We start from the raw sequence: 21,155 nt of genomic DNA, 5'->3' as shown, positions 1-21,155 counted from the left end.
ACTGTGTTTCCCACCCAGCCATCCTCGGCACCTGAGAGGCCCCCGTCTGACTGATAGGTTAGCAACCCTCATACCAACTTGTGCACCCCTAACGCTCACATGATGCCCAATTAGCCCTCCAAGATTAATCCCCTGGTCTCTGGGCCGCTGTCCTATCTGTCTCAACTCATCAGTTCCACAGGGAACATTAGCTAGATCCTAATTCCCTGCTGTTTTGGTCATGCTGAAATGCTACCAGGTTTCTCTGACTCTCTGTGCTTCTCTTCATTTTACAGCAGGACCTCTGAGGCTTCTCTCCACTGACTGTGTGGTAGAAGGTCATCCTAGTGAAAACCAGGGGGAAGGCTGACTCACTCACCTGCCTCTTAATGGACAAGCTGCAGGCCAGTAATACAATGGAAGGCAGCTCCATTGTGCCCATATTGCTCCTTGCATTTTGTTGCTTTACTTCTGCAGGTAAGTCCTGTTTGGCATCTTATCAGTACACATATAAGGGATATGCCTTCTTAAAAAAATAAAAGAATGTGAATATGCTATGTGATGCGTGCTGTATTAAGCCTTCACTGTGCATAGAAGACGGCAGTGGACGCACTCCCAGGAAGCACACTTTGCACTCGTCAGGGCGAGCCTAGTGTTGCCTGTTTTGTCAGGCAATCACAAATCGCCCCACACTTTGGGAATTTCCCCTGTTCCTCCCAGCATGTCTCCCCAGACAGCGCTTGTCGGAGCACTGAGGCAGGGGGATTTGTGCTAAGAAAGTGCTGACAGGTTCAATCTCACAGCCCAAATACTCGGCAGGTCCAGAAGGCCTCCATGATGTCTCCACATGTATCTGCCTGATTGATTGGAATGAGATTTAGGCAACACCATAAGCACTGTACTGTGATTTACAGCCATTTGGCAAGACAGACTGCAAAGCAAACAAAAAAAACAAGCAAACAAATAAGATGATGACTGAAGAAAACCTGTGGTTGTTGGCATGGTTTCAGTTGTTGAAGATTCAGTCGACGTATAAACTTTTGTTTTTGATTGCCTTCCCGTCTTCTCCTCTAAGCACTTCATAGAGGTATAGTGTATCGCATGGTTTCTGTCCATCTGTTTCGCTCCTATATACAGTTCTATCAGAACAGAACTGTCCCATCTCTATGATTTACCTTCTTATTTCCATAAGGCTCTGCTGTGTTATTGCAGATAAATAGGAAGTAATATTCATTAGGGGTCCATGACCTGAAGGGACCCCTAATGTAATTGTTAGGATAATTTTTCGACTTATTATTATTTCAAATTTTTGGAGAGCTATAGCTCTTAAATGGTAAGACTGAACGAGACCAAACTTGGTTGGATGGTGAACAGTGGGGCCGAATACATCTGGTAGAAGGTGGTACCATTTGGTGGTGCTATAAAACGGTGGTGGCTTAGCCCGAATGTAAAATATTCTTATGATGGTAATATACGATGCATATATTCTGCTATTCATACATCTTTGCTTTTCCATGGCCCCACATTTGCCAAGATGTGAGCATGGCGCAAAGGGTTAGTGCCCCTGTCTAGTAATACATGCCAACCCATGGCAGCCTTGGTTTGATTCCATCCACTGGTCAAATTGGAATCCCTTGACAGTGAGTGATCGATAGTGTGGTGCCTTAACTGGCTTGCACCCAGGTCAGCGCTGCTTGCAGCTATATTTCATTTACTTGCCTCTAACAGCTTAATAGCTTTGATATTACTTACTTGCTGATATAGCCTACACATGACCATTAAGCAGTTTTGTGCGACAATAAAGTGCTCTTGCCACCTTAGCTCACCTCAGCTTAGGCAGGAGTCTTCCTTGCATTATTCTCTGAAGGCAGTAACCACAGTCTAGAGACTTCATAATGACCATTAGGCAAACAATAGCAGTCTTGGCAGAATCTGCTGTGGGTAGAGCTAATGCTATGTCTCTCACGATGCCTTGCTCTCGAACACAATTAACTCACATATAGGGCTGTGATGGTCACGGACTTTTGGGTAGCAGCCTATTGTAGTCAGTGCAAATAGTTGTCCTTTTAAAATAACAGAAAAAAAGAGCAAAATATGTGCAGTTTAATAGCAAAATAGACTATAATATATAATATAATATAACAACTTTGTTCAGTCTGTTATTAGGCCTCTTTCTTTAAGGTCCGTGCCAGGAACACAAGCATACTTACGTTGTCCGGCTTCAGGCAAGACCAGACAGGGGTAACGATGTTCCCCGCTGGACAAAAACTCTCTGAGGCTGTGCTCGTTGTGTAACGGTGCAACAACCAGTAACCACGTAACTGTCACAGCCGTACTCACATATTAAGTTTTCTACTAAATTCTTCGACATGAACACGGCTGCCAGAATTGTTGCATTTCCTGCATAGTTCCCATATAAAGTCAATCTTTCGAATCATGATGCATTTGTTTTGAGCCCTTCCTAATGCCCTATAGCTTACCTCTACTTCACAAGGGACATGCAGTCGCTTAGAGACACATCTGATGCCTGAGATCTATTTAAAATAGAAGATCTCTTTTTATTGTGAAATTATGCTGTATTGAAGCTTAATATTCTAGGTTTGAAGCAAACTGAAGCAACTGTTGGTGATCCTAATCTTTGTCAATGTCTGAGAAGTACAGTATCTTCAGAGATGCCATACAGTAGCTTTCTATGGTGTTTCAGGAAGGACTGCTGCCCAGTCATCCTTCTCCATCAAATCCATTGCATTTGAGGCAATTGACAAACTGAGTTACAGTAACAGTTCAACATACCAGACTAGTTAATGAATGACATGGACAGTCTCCTACAGTATATCTTTATTATTGTAGCGTTAATGATGAATATTTTTAAGTTGTATAAGTCTACATTATATTGATAACAGATGTATCACTTGCATTTATTCGTGTAAAAGACTTATGTTTTAAGGGTTTAAGAATATTCTATACTACCAGCTTCAATCCTTGATCAACAATTAACCTCAAATGTTAATCAGTTATTAGCCTACATGTTGTCATTCGGATAAAAAAGGAAAGTCTGCCTGAAAGCAAATTATTTCTGAAAGACGTAGATATGAAGAAAACAAGAACTTGGCATCTTTGCATTCTCTACCCCCCCCCACCCCCCAACTTCGCTTCTCTCACTCTCTCTTTCCATCATCTTGCAGCGTCTGTGTAAACAGTCACATCTGCCCACTAAACTTGTCAGAGGGCTCTTACGTAATGTTTAAATTTGTCTGTGATGAATCTTCTCTCATCGTAATGCAATCCAGGATACAGGCCATAACTCTTAAAAAAAGTTCTACCAAAAGCACCTTGATGACCCTTGTCTGCTTTGCCCCCCCCCCCCCCCCCCCCCCTTATTTCTCTCTCTCTCTCTCTCTGCTTTGCTGTTTACTGGGACAGTTTGTACTTTGCGTGCAGCCCTGCTACCTTTTTGCATGTTGCTCTTCTCACCTTGCCAAAACCTTTATTCTCTGAAGGATATATTATGGACTGCAAGTTCAACTGCGAAATAAAGTCAAGCGGGAGCAAAGCCAGATATTAATTTGAGGCACTTGCCAAAAACAGCTCTTGCAGGATGCTGGTTATACTGGAGGCACAACGCACGGCTGGTGGTTCTCTCAAAAAAACACGCTCATGTGTTGAGAGCTGGGGCACTTGCCATTCCATCACTTCTATTATCTAACAGCTCATTTTAATGACATAGCATCATAGCCAAAAGATGGAATCTTTATAAGATGTTATGTTGATTACTATCATGTTAATCCCTTGTGCCATTTTGTCTCATTCAGAAGACATGGTAGTATGAACAATGGGTCTTAGAAACAACAATAGACACACATATATTATACACTATCACTTTGATAGTAAGATTACATCTACACCTTTCTGTTTTATGGACTCTACTGTGTGCCGTTGCTATAACTTTGTTAGCTTTTCTTTATTTTCCAGCTCCAAGCCTTGCTATCAGACACCTCACCAAGCCAGAAAGGCTGTTTTAGCCCTTTTCCCCATAGTTGAACAAAAGGTTGGCCTGTAAATCACCATCTATATCCACAACTTTTTTTAAGGCTAGCATGAGGGGGACTGCCAAAATGGATTGTGCAACCGCTGTAATCTGAGAGGTGGGGGAGGCTGGGGGAGGAGAGACACAGGCACGGTCGTGGGTCGTCCAGTCCAAATCGACACACTCCACACATGTACACTGTGCCAAAGTGAAGAGGTCCCTCCCAGCACGTTATACCAGATGTTGCTGTGTGATTCATGCTAACAGTCAAAGCAGGCCCGCTATCGAGACTATGTGCTGCTATGGAGAGTGGTAGGGATGTTTACATAGCAACGGGAGCCCTGCGTGTCTCTAATTACAGGTCTCTGCCCTCCCTGTGGTGAGGCCTTTATCTCAACAACCCTGTCAAGGAGGAAGGGGAGGAGGCAGCCGTGCAGGCTTTCTCTCAGCCTGTGTCATTTTGTAATTAAGTAAACCTAGCTCTATTATTTACCTTGGTGATTAACAGCACAAATGAAGCTGTGCACTCATAGGCATGGCTCCTTCTTGCTCTGTGACACAGAATGGCAGTACGGTCAGAGCTCTCCGATAAACAAGCTCCACTGTTGCTGAAGCGCGTCCTCGACACCTCGTCAGCTTCCCCGACAGCATACACATAGTAGATCTGATGTGCATGAGCAGGGCTCCCCCCCACGCCCCCCCCCCTTCTCTCTCTCTCTCTCTCTCTCTCTCTCTCCCTCTCTCTCTCTCTCTCCACTGTTCCAGTAAGCGGGTGTGTAAATAATATCAGCCAGCACCCTAATGGGAGACATCTGGGGTGATCCTGCACTTTCCATTGTGTTTCACAGAGCAATGGATAAAAAACAGGCGGCCACTGAAGCTGGAGAGAGTAGGGGAGTTATGTGGAGTGTGACTTCATTGAAGAAAGAGAAAGAAAAAAAAGATTACTAGTTAACTCTTTCTGTCCTGGTAGTAGTGGAAAGTTTTTTTGTAGATTATTTTTGCATCTTGGTTTGATTGTATCTTATTAGCTATTGTGCTCACAGCATGTTGCCATTCTTTCTCTGACTAAGTGAGTGGGTTAGTACTGTACTGGCTTAACCAATGGCTGTAATATCTGTCCCCACGCATTCTGGATATGAGTCAGCACTATTCACCACAGATGATGATGTGTCTCTGTAGTAAGGCTTCCAGGTGGTGAAAACCCCAGCCTTTCAGGGGGGCCCACCTTTCCCCTCCTCTATTCCCCTGAATACACTCTGATAAGTTGTGCTGAAAGGCCACGTCCCCCCGATGGAAAATGTCTTTGGAAAATAGCATAGTGTTCTTCCAAATAATGGTTACAGGCCCTCCTCTGTGCACTAAATAACAGATATCATTTTGCCTGAGATCACATACACGCAACGGAAAACTATAAGTGTGTTTTTTGCATCTTTTATACCTTGGGCCTCAGTGCTTGAAGAAGGGACTTGCTTAATGGAGACAGTAGTTGTGGTTTGCCTATGTGCTGCGTTTGGGATGGAAGGACCACCACATTCACCACAAGGATTTCTCCTCCAGAATCCGATGTGCTGTTATGTGAGGTGGAATATGCTTTTCTCCCCTTCTGAAGCATTAACAATTACTTGTTGGAGAAACTGAAACCATTGTGAATCACTCCTCACACACGTCACTCTCATGTTAAAACCTGCCATATGAAACCTTTGTTCATTTGACATCATGGAAACTTTTGGTTTTTGTTCAACAACCCTGCCTGTTTGCCTGTTGTTGTCTAATGTGCTAATCATACAGCCTCCTCCAACCTGGCTTGTTAGTCAGCTCTGCTGTGTGGCATTGCTGTTAGTGTGCTCTGCGTCCATGGGGTTCTTGTGGAAGATGATCTTAGGTCATTCTTAAACAGAGGCTGGTTTATTCACCACCACATATTCCTGGCTCTGTCCCTTTATTAACTTGCGCCTTAGGGGGAGGCCCTCCTAGGGTCTTTTGTGTGTGTTAATACATGAGGCAGCATGACATTTGACATGTCATTCTTCTTCGGCAACCCTCCCCATGAGATGAAGAGGACCAGAGGAATGTGCTCTCATTCTGCTTCTTGTGTGAAAGTCCTGCATCTCCTTTGCCCTCTCTTGCCTCTCAGGGTCCTTCACATTGGCACAAAGGCCTGCCATTGTTTTCTGCACATTCTGACTAGATGGCTACCCACTGGTTCTCAAAACCATCTGTCATAACGTTGGAATGATTGATGTTTTTGAAAGTATCCCACAAACTAAATGCTAAGGCATTCAGAGGACCTATGATAACCTTTTATTTAATTTTGTAGTGACGCTAAATATTTCCCTTGTTTATGCAGTTTCCTATATTGATAGGCCCTATAGTAATAACTTTACACATTCATAAGTGTGGTCCTGCACTGTATCTCAGTTGAAATAATGTAGTGTTCGGTCACTCACGCATTCTGTAGAATCATGACGTTGATACATATGTGATGAAGCTGATTCCAGTTTATACAAGTCAGAATCCCGTTAATATGAGTGAGTAGACACTGAGTGTTTAAGCCCTTTAGCCATTAAAGTGATACGCTGTTTATTCTGATACTCAATATTTTCCTACTGTTTATGGTGAAGTACAAACAAGCTTGCTAATGTTTATTCAGCTGATATCACATGCCACATTTTGAGTGTGTGTGCGTGTGTGTGTGTGTGTGTGTGTGTGTGTGTGCGTGTGTGCATAATTGAGGGAGAAACACAGAGAAATATATGTTTTCTGCTGTTATATGTTGTCCAGAAAGCACCAAGAAACAACTGTCATCAGTACTGTGTCATTTAACTGCATTCCAGACGACAGCGTTTACAGCCTCCACAACCTGTTGCTGATGTAACCTACAGAGAATCTATTTAGCTGAACTTAGCTTTAGAAACATCTCAACGAGTTTCCTTCAAGTGAGGTGGGAGGGAATGTCACATTGGTTTAACCAGACTGGCTTTTCAATATTGCCTGTTGTTAAGTCATTACAATTCTGAACAATACGAAGGGCCAAGAGGAGTGCTGGGTGGGTCATTCATAAACAACAAGAGGCCAGTAACAAGCAGCACAAGTGGCACTCAAGGGCCCCATTCTCCCCTCAGCAGGACTGAGTCTGAGACCCTGAGAAAACAGGCTAGAAAGCTGCTCCTCCTGATATCCCCCAAGGCTGGATGAAAGAGCTGAGCTTTCTATGGCATCTCTGATTTATGGGTGAAATGTCCTTCAAGTGGCAGTGCATTCATTTAGAATGCTCAATGCATTCTGCTTTTACCATTGAACATTTGTGCAATTGTTCAAAATTGCATTTGATGTTAAAACTATGGATATAATAGATTTCTACCTCACTATCATTTCATCTATTAACTCAATGGGATTCAAAAACGTGCTTCCTGAGACATTCATTCTCTTTTTGTCACAATCCATTGTTGTCATTTCGCCTCTACTGGAGAAGTGCATGATCTGGCAAAAGCAGCCCATATTGTACTTGCCATGTTCACTGCTTTTTTCTCTTGGCTATGTCCAGAGAGTGAATGTCAGCACCCATCAGTAAAGATATACTATAGTAGCACAGACAGTAAAAGCTCTAGTCGTGTACACACATGTGCTTTCCTGGGACTCACAGCTGTCTCACTGTACACAGTGACTCCTGTTTTCCTGAGGGAACTAGCCATGTCATCTATTACTTGAAAGCCTTGTGATTTATGTCTTCATGTAGAGATAGAAAGAGACATACCTACTGGATGAACAGTCATGTTCTTCTTCCCTTTCTCTGAGCTTGATATAATTGGTCTTTCTAAATATTATTTATAGCGTGGTGTAGATGTTTTACAAACCGGTGCCCGTTGCCTACACCGTCAGTGGTGTTGAATACTTGCCCCAGTCAGTGTCGGTGTCAAAAGAATCATTTGCTCACTTTTCAACTTACAGAGTCTGTTTTCATTTTTAAAGCATTGAAAGATGAAGTCAGTGCATTGAACTTCATTTGTCTTGAGTTTAGGCATTAAGGATTAACTTCACACTTTTGCCCACACTTGTATGAACCCACCTCTTTCTTTGTCATAGATGGAGTGTTATGTTGTTAACCAATATCAGTGCATATGGTATCAGCAACTGTTGCCATTCCTGGACTGAGTATGTTTATCAGGCGATTAAAGATGGGTCCCCATTGGAGTGATGTTTTCAATCTTAGGTCAATGGCCCAATTGTCACTGAAATTCCAATGAATACAGAAGTAGGATTTATGACCATCACACACCTGGTAACACACCTGGTAACACACCTGGTAACACACCTGGTAACACACCTGGTAACACACTTGGAGATGGAAGAAAGCTTCATTACTCCCAACCTTTACATTTCCACAGGAAGTACATGTTTTCTTCTGGTATATGTATATCTTTTCAGTATACAATAGCTGATAAGATTTTTTCAGTGAGGATTGTTTTGGCGATGCTGGCAGTGGACAGGTTTGTGGGACGCTGGGTCTCACATTTCACTCTTTGATGGGAAAGTTTATGACTTCCCTGATGGAGTGCAGGGCAGCCCTGCTCCCCCCCCCCCTCCCCCACTCCCTTCATCCTGCTTCAATCTTCCCTCTCTCATCCAATTTTAAAGCCCCAGATTGCTTCATGATGAATCCATATTTTATACTCAAGCGATTGAATTGAACTTTCAGTATCCCTATGAAAGACTTTATTCACTCCCTGTGTTTGTGGCCCCTGGCTCAGAGGTGAGTGGATTACTGTAATGTCAACACTGCAGGGCTAGTGATTGTGTCGTCAAAAGCCCCTTAGAAAAACACAACCAGACAGAATATTGTGCTTCCTAAACAGGTTTGCATGGTCCATGAACCATGGGAATCTTAGCTAGGAGCAGAGAACCAATGAGACTGGTGGATTGATTTAATCCTCTGTTCCATATGGGACCTGACCTACTGTACCTTTAGGTTTAATGGGTAGGACTACACATTATGGCCCCACACATCCCCTGTCTTCTCCTTGTATTTGCTGTAATCAATCCTGCCTTATGATGTCTTTGTATAATTGAACAAGCATGTTTAAGATTAAACTTAAAGATTTTTTCTATTTGGAAATGTTAACAGGGAAAATGTATTCTGATAAAGGCACATGCAGCATCATCTGTTTTATGAAACAAAGTCAAAGTTCTTTAGATTTTCTCCATCATATCCCACTGAAGAAATATACAAAAGCCCACTTGCTGAGGGATGCTGGGAACTAGACACGTGAGGGTGTGTGTGTGCACTTGGGGGAAGGGTCTGTTTGTTTCTCTTCGGAAATGGCTTTGTGGGAATATCAGATTTGTTCCTAACTGGCACATGGAATTACATCACTTCCTGTACCCAAATGTTGGCACATTGCCAGGCATGTAAAGCAACAAAGTGCATTTCTTGGAACTTGGTGTGTTTAAAGATGTCTAAAGTTGGTTGGCTTAGAGAGTATTTATTCAGTCTATCTCCTTAAATATTGTTTTGCGTTTCTACTCCCTGTATTTCCACGAATCCTTGCGTGCACAAGTCTGTATCCTATTTCCTAGTTTGAAACATCAGTTTAATAATCAAAGCAATCAACAACCTTTACGACAGACTACACTACAGTTTCAGTTCACATATACAACTTCTGATTAAAGGCTGATATACAGTGACCATCACATTAGTCTGTGTATACTCTATGGTTTTTCACAAAAGAGTCATAACCATGAAAGAAAACACTTGAGGCATAGTAAGTTGTTGTATTAGGGCAGAATGAAGTCTGCAGGGGAAGTGCAGCTCTGTTTTTGGCTGTAAGTGTCAAACTCCCCCACAGTCAGGTGGGGTTTGGTAGAATAATAAAGAGATACTCATCTGATAAAGAGTTACTCATCTCTCATCTCTCACTTTCTCTCCAAAAACACATGGTTAGAAGAAGTGAATGCCTGTGGGTTTTACCCTGTGTACATTCAGTGACCTCAAACTCACAACTGCACTGATGCTTTTCCTAGGACACTATATAACCCAGTCAGCGTTTTCTGCCACCCTTTCCTTAACTCATGTGTGCTGACAGAAAGCCCTCCCCTTGTATCAGGGGCGAGGGCGGTGTCAAAGTCACAGTAGGCTATCAGCTCTTTCTCATTTTCTCTGGCATCTTTTAATTTGGCCATACCATGTGGGTGGCTTATTAACCTCCTTATTCACAGTATTCATAGGACTTAATTTAAACTGTGGCTCATACTGTAGATAACAAGAGCCTTTTCACTGCTGCCTTGTGACTCCAAATGGCTTGAGTGACATGTATACATTTAGTGATTCAGCTTAATAGCATGCATCATTTATTGCATTCTACCATCACATTGGTATCTATCACAAGACAGGATACATCATTTAAAATCTAAATTGATGAGCAAGAGTAGAAGACGAACAAGTACTCAGGAAATTGAGATAGCAGCTGAGACACATGGCAAAGACACATTTTTCAGCTATTCATCTTCATTTTATTCTTTCTATGACTGGGACTTGAATTTGAATATTCATTTATGAAAACAAATACTATTTTCTTTTGAAGTAATACTTGAGCTTTTAAGAGAAAGGAGGAGTGTACTGAAGTTCATTAGTCAGTTTTGTAGAAACCTCTCTGGTCAACTCGGTGAAGTGTTCAGAAATGTTGTTTTTGCTCTGTATTTGACTATGTGCTCCTGGCTCTGGCTGGCCCTGCGTGGTGTAGTGAGCATAGTGGAATGTTGATGTTGAGTCTGTCGGGCCAGGTCGGACCACACTGTCTGCACTGACACAGGTGTGCTCTCTGTCCCACATGCTGCACTCCTGTAGGACCATTTCTCCCACAGCCCTAAGCTCCCAGCCCCAAGGGACTGGCCCATCTCTGACAGGACCCAGACCGAGACAGGAAGAGCCAGTCCTATGGGAACCAGGCTCCCCTGGTGTGGAGATTTGCTTGACTAGAGCTTCCTGATGCCCTCAGGCCTCAGTCTCAGGGAAGTGAGGGTTGGACAGGGAAGCTGATCTAACCCTTTTCTCCTCTACTCTCCTAATCAGCATGCCTCTGTTCGCTACACTGATCCATACCAGTTACAAATGCAGTGATGTAATTACAGGATAAATATCCTAGACATGAAATTAACTTCTTGAATGGCTGAAATTGGTTTGATTTTTTTTTTTTGTATTGTCAGTACAGCTGATATTCCAAGGTCCTTGTCTGTCTATTTTCCACCAGAAGAGGATTATTTTTTCCCCCAACCAAAATCTTAGGTTAATATTTTGTTTTACGGTAGACATTTCACTTTCACAGATGGAATATCAATTGTATAATCAGATAGGACTGCATCTGTTAGGCTTAGTAGGTAGTGTAGTCTGTGGAGTGTCTGGTGGGCTCAGGCTTGGGTTGTTTTTCAAATGGACAACAGCTTCTCTCATTCCTCTCCTGTGGGCGTACAGCCTGGCCAGCGAGAGGCACAAGCAGCTGCTGGACAGGACGTCTCTGTGCTCTGCTGCTGAAAGAGGAAACACAGAGAGGGCTAGAAGAGAGAGAGAGAGAGAGGTATAGATGGAGAAAGAGGGAGAGACAGACGGACAGACAGACAAGGTGACAGAAGAGACAAAGCTGTGGCAAGGCCAGCAGATGCAAGACCGACCTTTTTCAATATTTGTTTTTCTCCTTGGAGGCTGCAGACTCTGATGGTTATAGCAGATGTGCAGGGATTCAAATTCAGTTGGATGCAACTACACAGAAAATAATACATGCATTTCTGGATATTAGTGTACAGTACTATGGGTCTACCGTGGCCTAATTTAGTGTAACCACTAAAGTTCCCTCTTGCAAATGACCGATAGACATTTGCATTTTAATAGAGTGTAAATAGGTCATACACCAAAAGAATCTCAAAATAATTTTGAATGTATCCATTATGGTTCTATTGTTTCTCTTGAAAGCAGTATAGCTGCATCTTTCCCAACACCGTTCTGTTCTCATATTTTTTTGATGAGATACTAAAAACATTATTCTGTGCAATGGAAACACTGTCTTTGTTTATTCCCTAAACAAATGGTTGGTTTCCTTCTACTATTGTCCAAATGTTCTGTATTCATTTTTCCAATACATTTTTATTGTCTGTAGTCTTTTTTTCCAGCAGTTAAATAAAGAAACAACATCACTGCCCAACAAGTACTGTAATCTTTTGGCAGTCTTCCAGAAAGAACAATTTCTTTTTTCCTCTATGTCTGGCTGGTTGTTGTTATTCCACAATTGAATGTGTGGGGGGAAAAAGTGAGTTTGAGTACTCTCAGACGTGGTTGAAGGAGTGAGGCGTGATTACTTTGGTTACAGAGGGACCAGGCTGTACTCCGGAGGGAGCAGAAAGGGGTTAGGGGGGAAGCAGGGGGTGGAACACAGATGCACCACAACAAGGTTTTGCCATTAAATCCTTTCTCCTTCTTTTTCCCAGTAAAGCCATCCATCGCTGTGTTTTTGAATGTATGCTCCCATCTAGAACATCAAAGAGCAACTCCTGTGGGCACGCAGAATGAATTCACAAGCGCCAAGAGACTGATAGAAGCTGTACAAAGCATAGGTTGACATCTGTCAGAGACTTGATCTCGGGAGACAAATGCTGACAATAAAGTATTTCTGTCCTTACAAGTAGAGGCGAGGCCATTATGCTGATCATACATACTGTACCATACAGGGTAAGACTTTACAACAAGTTGCACTAATACCTGCGTAAACTCTGTGATTACTCTAGTAACAACATGGTATTAACATATTGTGACGTAGTAAATAGGTATTTGAATGGTTTTGTATATGAAGTTGAATAATATAATATAATATAATATAATAATATTTCTATAATAAAAGTTATCTCCTTGTCTTTCATTTTTTCTTTAATTATTTCCAAATGTTCCCCCTGATCACTATCGCCAACATTTGCATGTTTATCGTGCAGTGTTTGAAATGTGAGTGGCCCTTGGCTGGCGCAAGCCTGTGGGGTTAGGGTTAGGGTTAGGGTTAGGGTCTGTAGAAGGGTCTGTAGAAGGGTCTGTAGAAGTGCAGTGCGATGTGTTGTGTTGTCTTACAATAATGACATGTTTTGAACTTAAATCAAATTCACCAGACGCTTACAGCACATTGCACTGTAGGTGATGGCCAAATGTGCTTTTGCAGGCCAGCAGACAAAACATAGACAGCAGCCTTCCAGACTGGGCTTTAGTGCCCTCTCACCATGCTGGGTCCGGGCTCTGCATGACTGACGGGGCTCACTGCTCCTACTGTTCCTCTCCACACGAGAGCCATGGTTCTTGCTCACACAACTGGATGGATGGACGGGACATCAGCCGAGTGGTGAGAGGGCCCTGAGTTTAGACTGCTGCCCTCACACTCAGCCCCCTGTCGCACTCTGAGAATTCACCAATTACTGATTGACTTCAGCTGGATAATGCATAATCTTCAGTTTAAGTAACATACCCCACAATGTGACCTGCACTAGATACCAATTAGTTGTGAGTGACATGAAAGGATTTTAAAAAATCTGATTCAAATCCATAGAAAATTTTGAGAAAACCCCCCTCCAATATATGACCTTATTAGGACAACCCTTTGTAGAGGCGTTGTTAACAAGTTGTGCTCGTTATGTTCAATTGCTTGATCCCTATTACACTAGCTTCTCTTGTTGTGTTCCAAGGTCATCTATCTGAAATGTAGGAGGTGAATCAGGCCATTACTGTAGACTTTTCCTCTGACAGGCATTTTGCTTCAGACTATAACTTCAACCTGCCACATCTCCAAGGCAACTACTCTGATGACTACAGTTAATGGCTAATTCTAGGCTTTCAAGCTCCAAGTGCAGCAAAGTGTGAAGTCTCGTCCAGCTCTGCTAGGTGATTAGTGAAGGTCAGATATAACCATTTAAGGAAAAGAAGAATGGGTAAAAGTGGCAGTAGAGGAATATAATGGGGATGCTATGGGTCGTCTTGATTATACGTCTAGCACCTTAACAGCCTGTGGAGGGCCAGCTAGAGTGGTGGTGCTTTGTTAAGGGGTGAGTCTGTGCTAGTGGGCTGTGGAGTGGACAGAATATCTTAGTTTGAGAAGTGAATTGTGTGCGCAGACAATGCCCATTTCTGCTGTGCTGCTGACTAGTTATTTACTAGTTTTGTGCAGTTATGTTTTATGTACCTTGAGAATTAATGATATGGTATTTAATAATTATATTTTGTTTCCGCCCGCAGGGCCATTGTCTCGTAGCCCGTGTGAGCTTCTTCCAGTGGGCGTGGGCCACCCAGTGCAGGCCATGCTGAAGAGTTTCACCGCCATGTCAGGCTGTGCCAGCAGGGGCACCACTGGCCTCCCTCAGGAGGTGCACATCATCAACCTGAGGAGCCATTTGCCTGAAGGATCAGAGGACTCTCCAGCAGAGGTGAGTCAGAGTCATCTACGCCAGAACACCAAGGGATGTTCCAGGGAACCATGGTGGCATTAGAGAGTCTACTGAAGACTCCAGAGCCCCACACTGTCAATGTCTGTAGTAGACTGTCTCTAACTGACCTACAGACCTCTGTCAGAGTGACAAAAGTGCAACACACCTCACAGAGTGATATTTCCTCCCAACTTGCTCTTTCTGCCATAACACACACACAGGTGTCAATGAAAAAACAGAGTTTAGTTTGGCCTCAGCAGATGAGTATATAAGAAAACTGTCATATCCACTAGTTGATAATTTGATCAGTATTGTAGCATGGGCAGAGTGCCATCTTAAAGAAATAGCTGTGTGGGTTGGCTTTCAGCAGCCATACCAAATTAATTGATGCTGTAAATGCTGGAGGGCCTCTCTGGCTGTGAGTTGTGCTGACTCAAGCAGTTTCTGGGACCCTCCATAATTTCTTGTTTACTTTATCATTGCTCAACAGGGCTGGAAGAGGGGTTCCCACTCAGAGCAAAACCCTGCAAATATCACCCCTTGCTGCTCTCAGGCTAAATAATCTAATAAGAGACAGTACAAAATGTAACATAAAAGAATAACAGCAGCCTAGGCTGAGGAGGTAGTGGTGGCGGAAGTCAGAGTCTTTACTTGACCCTGTCATGAAAGACAATAGAGAGGTTTGAATTTCTCATCCTTATTAGATATGATTTCTGCTTCAACTGTTTTTAACTGTGCCAAGATCGTCATAGCTCTCCTGTCTGTCATCAATCTACCTCAGCTGCTCCATAGTGATTCCACATACAGTACTGTACACCAAATCTGTTGCATCTATCCACTGCCCTCTTTTGCCCCCATTGTAATCAGGGGCCCTGCAAATGGCCGCCGTTCCTTCCCACCCATTGTAGACAGGATGCACAAGAAAGGCTAGTTGGCCAAAGCAAGGGAGCAGAAGATTGTAAACATCCGCGGGAGATCAGATTGTTGTTGGAAGCTCCGCAGGGTAAAACAAAAGGCAGAGAAAATGTTATCGTCCCTATCTCCGTACAGTCAACAAACCCTGTTACCCTTTCTCTAAAAGGAGAGAAAAGGATCATATTCATCATATTTGTTTGTTGCACATTGATATGGTATGCATATCCAAGCATTTTCCAACAACACCTTTTATGAGATTCCTCATCGACTGCCTGGATCCTTATTGCTTTCTCATGTGTGCTAATATGACAGAACCTCTGTTTTGAAGCTGTGCCATGAATCATGGGCCCTCCATCTCTCTCTCTGCTGTGTCAGGGTTTTAAAATGTCCCAACGTCTTCAGTCATGAAAGTGTGAAACGCAGCATGTCTAGGCTTGCCTTTGGGATTAAGCTGCTGATGTAGACCTAAACATTGCCAAGGCCAGATCTAAAGGAACTTGGTGTCAGTGTGTTGAGTCAGCAGGTAAATAATGAATTCACTCCAGGATGTCTGTTCTCATCCAGAAGACTTTCTTGACCATGTGACCTGACCAGAAAGAGAAACTGGGCCCTAACTATAGGTTATAACTAGGGTCAAGAGTTTTCAGGTCAGATAACTTGGTCAGAAAAAAGGTTTTCCAGTTTTTACCTCTGACATAGACTATATAGCCTCCTTGAAAGTAAGTTAAGGGACTGCATTATACTGTAAAATGAGGATATACACACATGTTTTATTACATACATGCCTGTCCTCTTAAATCATAGTTGAGATGTGGCAAAGTCTTTGATTACACTCTTAGGTATTGAGAAGGAAAGCACAGGACCCTGTCTCCTAGTAGTACTGAGCACAATGTCTGCAATGATAGAATAGATACATTGACATTAATGTAGACCTGCTGTAGGCCTAACCCTATTGGAATCGAACAATCTTGCTTGTGATTGAATAGCCTTTTGATTATCTCCTAATTAACTTCCAAAATTCATGCTGCCTATGGTGGGTAGTGTACAAATACTAATTAGCTTAAGTTCAATTATTTGATTGAGGGTTTCTTTTAAAATAAACAACAAATTGCCTATAAGGACATAGTCTGAAGTTGAACAATGGAATGCTATACATTAGGCCGAAACACATTGAAACAAATATCACACTGAAAAGAGATGGTAGGTGTTTTTGTGATTTCATTCTTTTGGTTTTCATTGTGGGGGAGACCTGCCAAGTTTAGAATAGAGATCCTGCCTCTCTTGAACATGAGCAGCAACTGATAGAGTACTTGTGTAAAGGTGCATTATGAAGTGGCAAAGGTATTCCCACAAAAGCTAACCTGAGGTGAGTTTTGTCTACAGCGGCTGGCAGATAAGATTGTTCCACTCACCACATTCCAAGTCCCAGGTATTTGTTAGACTTTGATATCCTCTGCACAATTATTGTGCGTCTTTGATCAGAGGAGAGATTGGTGAAGCACCAAGCAGAGAGGACCTTCAACGTAACACATCTGGGATCATTCCGGTCTGACAAGTGATACACAATCATGGAGATTATGGGAAACCAAGGCCTCTGCAATGATGAGGCTGAGCATAACCCAGGAGAAGATGGCTGTCCAAATCATTTTCTCCTTAGAGACCTCTCCTGCTTGGTGCCACCGCCCAAATAATGACTTCTATTACTGTCAACTAATTCTGCCTGGGAGGGACAGAAAACAGAGCTGCATACTCTAGCCCGGTGGCCCCTAGAGACAGCTGTCATCCCCCTTGACACACTGTATGAGAATGGGCTTGTTTTGGTTGTGAAACTGATGTTTCATGTATTTTTGTTTGTCATTTTGGCCACTGTTAATGTTTTTGTGACTGACATTGCCCCCTTTCAGACTGAATTTGAAACTTTAAATCAGATTAATGATTTTTTTTTTTTTTTCTTCCGCTGAGCTTGGACAAAGAAACACATTCAAGAGCCATGCGAAAACAGACGTGCATGTCATCTTCTAAAGAAATATATTTCATTCAAGTTTTATTATTTCACTGAGAGTATTTCACTTGAACTGTTTGCTTTGGGCCAATTCCATGATGTCTCAATTTCTTTGCTCAATACAAAGAAATTATGATGACTCTCACAGTAACAATAAAACAATGCTAATGCAGGGTTAGCAGATAGAAAAGAACATTGTTATGGAAAACATGTTTTTATGTCTGTCTGTGAAACGTAACATCTATTTCGCCTGGCCTTGCCTCCTCTCACCTGTTTTGTCCAAGGAGGAGGGATGTGGAGGAGGCATAAATACTGCTGTTTCTACACACACACACACACACACACACACACACACACACACACACACACACACACACACACACACACACACACACACACACACACACACACTTTCCCAGACCTGGCCTTGGCTACAGAAGGTTGCACAGGCTCGACCAGAGACTGTGACTGTGGGTGTCTCTTTAAGAGATAAGCATCCTAAGGACATCTGGCAGCTCGCCGACTGTGATCCTTGACATTAACGGCCTTCCTACCTGAGACGTGGGCACAGATGTGCCCATCTGGACTCCAGCCCCCCCCGTCCAGCCCTCCCCTGTCCTTCAACCATAGTCCACTGTGTTGCATATGTATGACAGGGAGCCCAGCGTCAGGGTTTGGTTTCATGGACACTAGCTGCCCCTGACCTTCAGCGACAGATGGAGCAGATCATCCAAGACACAAACATTAAACAATTCACTGGACCCTATGATTTACTGCCTCGGCTTCCATTAACAATATCCACAATGTGACAAATGCGAGGGAGGGTTTGTTAGTACGGACATTCTAATCCATCTCAGTCCTTTCTGGATACATGCTAATTCATCTCACTCTCTGTAATGAGGCTTATCCTCTGTTTGCTTTGGAATGTGGCTCGGATGCTTGTTTTCTAAGTCAGCAAAGAGGTGGCTGGTCAGTCTGTGATTATGAAGATGTTTTTTGGAGTCCTCCGCCTCTCATGATGGAGGAGGAAGTCGTGTCTGGGCCACAGAACAGAATGTGTAGGCCTGTGGCCTGCTCTGGCTGAGCTGAGCTCAAGCACTCACTATTTGGACTGAGGGACTGATGTGGAACTTGCAGTTTTCAGTTTTGAACTGTGCATCAGCATATTGGCCTGGCCAAGCAGAGACCACTAAACCTTCCACCCAATGGTCTCAGAAAAAAAACATTGTCTAAGATAGGTTTTTCTGCATAGCAAAGGTACAAATATACAATGCCTCTTATAAAACAATGCATTTATTGAGACGATTCAAAATTATTCTTTAATCAGAAAATGGGTTATATGATCGGTCCCTTCTGGCTTGATTACAACAGAGAGTCCTGCATCTGATCCCCATGGTTACAGGGAAGTTATAGGAAATAATATAGAATATAGGAAGGAAGAAAAGGAAGAGGAACAGGACATTCACAGTGCAGGAAAAGCTGATACATCCATACCCCCCCCCCCCCCCCACACACACACACACACAGAGCAGCTGCAGTGTATCAGGCCTGCTCCACATCCTCTCCACATCTGTGTGTGAAACTGGACAAGTGCTTGCAGTTCCCCCATATTTTCACGAAAGAAGTGAGAGAAATGAATAGTTTCCTGCTTGCTCTGGGTGAACTCATTCTGTATTGGCATAAACCAGAGGGTCTGGGGCTGTTATGCTTTTAATAACAGAGAGAAATGCACAGCTGCACTTGCCTCACAATACGACTGGCTTTCGTCCAATCTCCACAGCTAAATTGGGTGATTAAGTGAAACGGAACACCTTAGTGGTGACTGTGCATACTGGTTTGACAGTGATATGCTCACACTAATACCTCTCACTGTTAAAATGATAACAAATCATTTCTTATGAAATAGACCAGTAAATTATTTGGTACTCGTTACTATGGTGCTGTGACCTGGCTTGGGGAAAACAATCAATTGACACTTACTGCACAGTAAAACCAAATACAGAAATATGATTCAGTATCACATATTTTGTAAAACTCAGAGTGATGGTGTCCTGAGATACGTAGCTGTATGTATTGCCAGCTTTATGACTTATTGATGAGTAGTAGCAGAATTCATCACTGTAACCAGAGACATCAAAGCACCGCCCACCCCCCACCCCCGCCCTCTTTGAGATTTTCTAGAACAAGGGAGCTATATCTCAGAGAGAGAGAGCTCACTGGCTTTATTTGATGAGACTTCTGAAGGACTGACGCTCCTGGCCAGGCTGGGTTTAAGATGGAGAAGACGGACTGGAAACCTCGCTGTACTAGCTCACGAAAACACTACGATATAGAAATTGGCCAATCAACAAATTCAACTGGACGGTAATCCTTTGGTTCCAGGTTAATGTTCACAATCATTATGAAGTAAACAGCTATGACCTCATCAGTCACGGTGACCAGGATCAAAGTACCAGAGCCCCACCTCCTCTCTCTCTCCCCCGTGTTTGAGTGTGTGCCTATGTAAGAGACAAGCCGGAGACTGGAAAGGGAATAGTAGGCCCAGTATGGGGGGACAAAGCGGCCATTCTACACCCCCAGATCCCTGATAAGGCCTGTAAGCATCAGGTCGGGGCTGTGTTTAATACTGTTCTCAGATAAGCACATCATTATTTTGTGGAGCATTTGCACAAGATTAGATGCGCCACTTGCAATGTTAATAAGTATCCCAGCTGGGAGAAGGCGAGTGAATGAGTCAGAGAGAGGGGGAGAAAGAGAGAAAAATAGGGAGGGGGAGAGGCAGAGAGACTTGAATCAACAGTTTAGCCTTGTTGCTCAAATTTCAGCCAAGTTCTAAACCTATGGGCTTTTGTGGTAAGAGAAACACATTAAGGTGTTAATGTTATATCTTTTGAGGGCTACCAAAAAGATTATCTCATCTGAGGTATACATTTCTGTTGACTCTACCTTGGTCTGCCGGTTTTGGTATCAGGTTTTTATTGCCCTTTCTGTCACATGTCAAAGTGCCCTTTTGCCATTCTCCTTCCAAGCCACCAGCCACATCCCTGTTGACGCAGATGGGCATTGTGGGAAATATTAGGTATTTCCTGGAGGTGCCGTTTCCCATGTCGCTGGCATCTAGCAGCAATGTTTTCTGAAAAACAAACATTATTCTCTGGTAGCTGTGGATATAAACAGTTGTTGGAGCTCCTTGTACTCATCTGGGCATATGATTGGGTGATAGGGCTGGAAATAAACAAAGGGGGCCAGTAATAGCAAAGGCTAACATCAAACGGCGAGTTCTTGGCCCTGAATCAGCGTGAGCCTGAGCAGATGATTGTTTTATCAGGTGGAATTCTTAGATAGCATTGCCTGTGTGAGCGTGTGACTGTTTGTGACTCACCAGGCACAAACAGCCGATTGCAGAGAGCACAGCTCCTGGAGGAGGTTTAGAATGGGACTGACGCACACAATAGGCAAGCTACATAAGCTACATACACAATGTAGCAATGGGATCTTGTCATTTTCCAGAGTCAAGGGTCCCAAGGAACATATATTTTCGATGTATGGTATAGGTGAATCATACATGACACTCATACCCATTGAGTGATCACTGACATCCTACAAAAGGTTATTGAACATGTTGTACATTAATGTGATGCCAGTCATGCCACCTTTTGACTATCCTTCTCTTTTCCGAGGGGTTTAGTAGGCTTTCATGACGTGAATGCATTTCGCGATACAGGCGGGAAGTTGTAAGGACTCCTTCCACTTAAACGTATCTGCCTGAGATCTGGGTCTGCCTCGCTG

General features: G+C 43.1%; 1 protein-coding gene across 1 annotated transcript in view; it reads left to right on the top strand.

Annotated features, from left to right (window-relative positions):
• Window positions 1-302: 302 nt before the first annotated feature.
• The window catches only part of tgfbr3 (transforming growth factor, beta receptor III), a 55,567-nt gene continuing 34,714 nt past the window's right edge, over window positions 303-21,155 (top strand). The window contains exons 1-2 of the mRNA XM_083671490.1: window positions 303-456; window positions 14,262-14,449. Coding sequence (XP_083527616.1) covers window positions 369-456; window positions 14,262-14,449 — 276 coding nt within the window. The 5' untranslated portion in view covers window positions 303-368. The remainder of the gene's footprint in view (window positions 457-14,261; window positions 14,450-21,155) is intronic.

The sequence above is a fragment of the Argentina silus genome (genome assembly GCF_951799395.1).
Source record: "Argentina silus genome assembly, chromosome: 6".
Classification (NCBI taxonomy): domain Eukaryota; kingdom Metazoa; phylum Chordata; class Actinopteri; order Argentiniformes; family Argentinidae; genus Argentina; species Argentina silus.
Note: the sequence above shows the minus strand (reverse complement) of the source record. Positions and strands in the feature narration are given on the sequence as shown.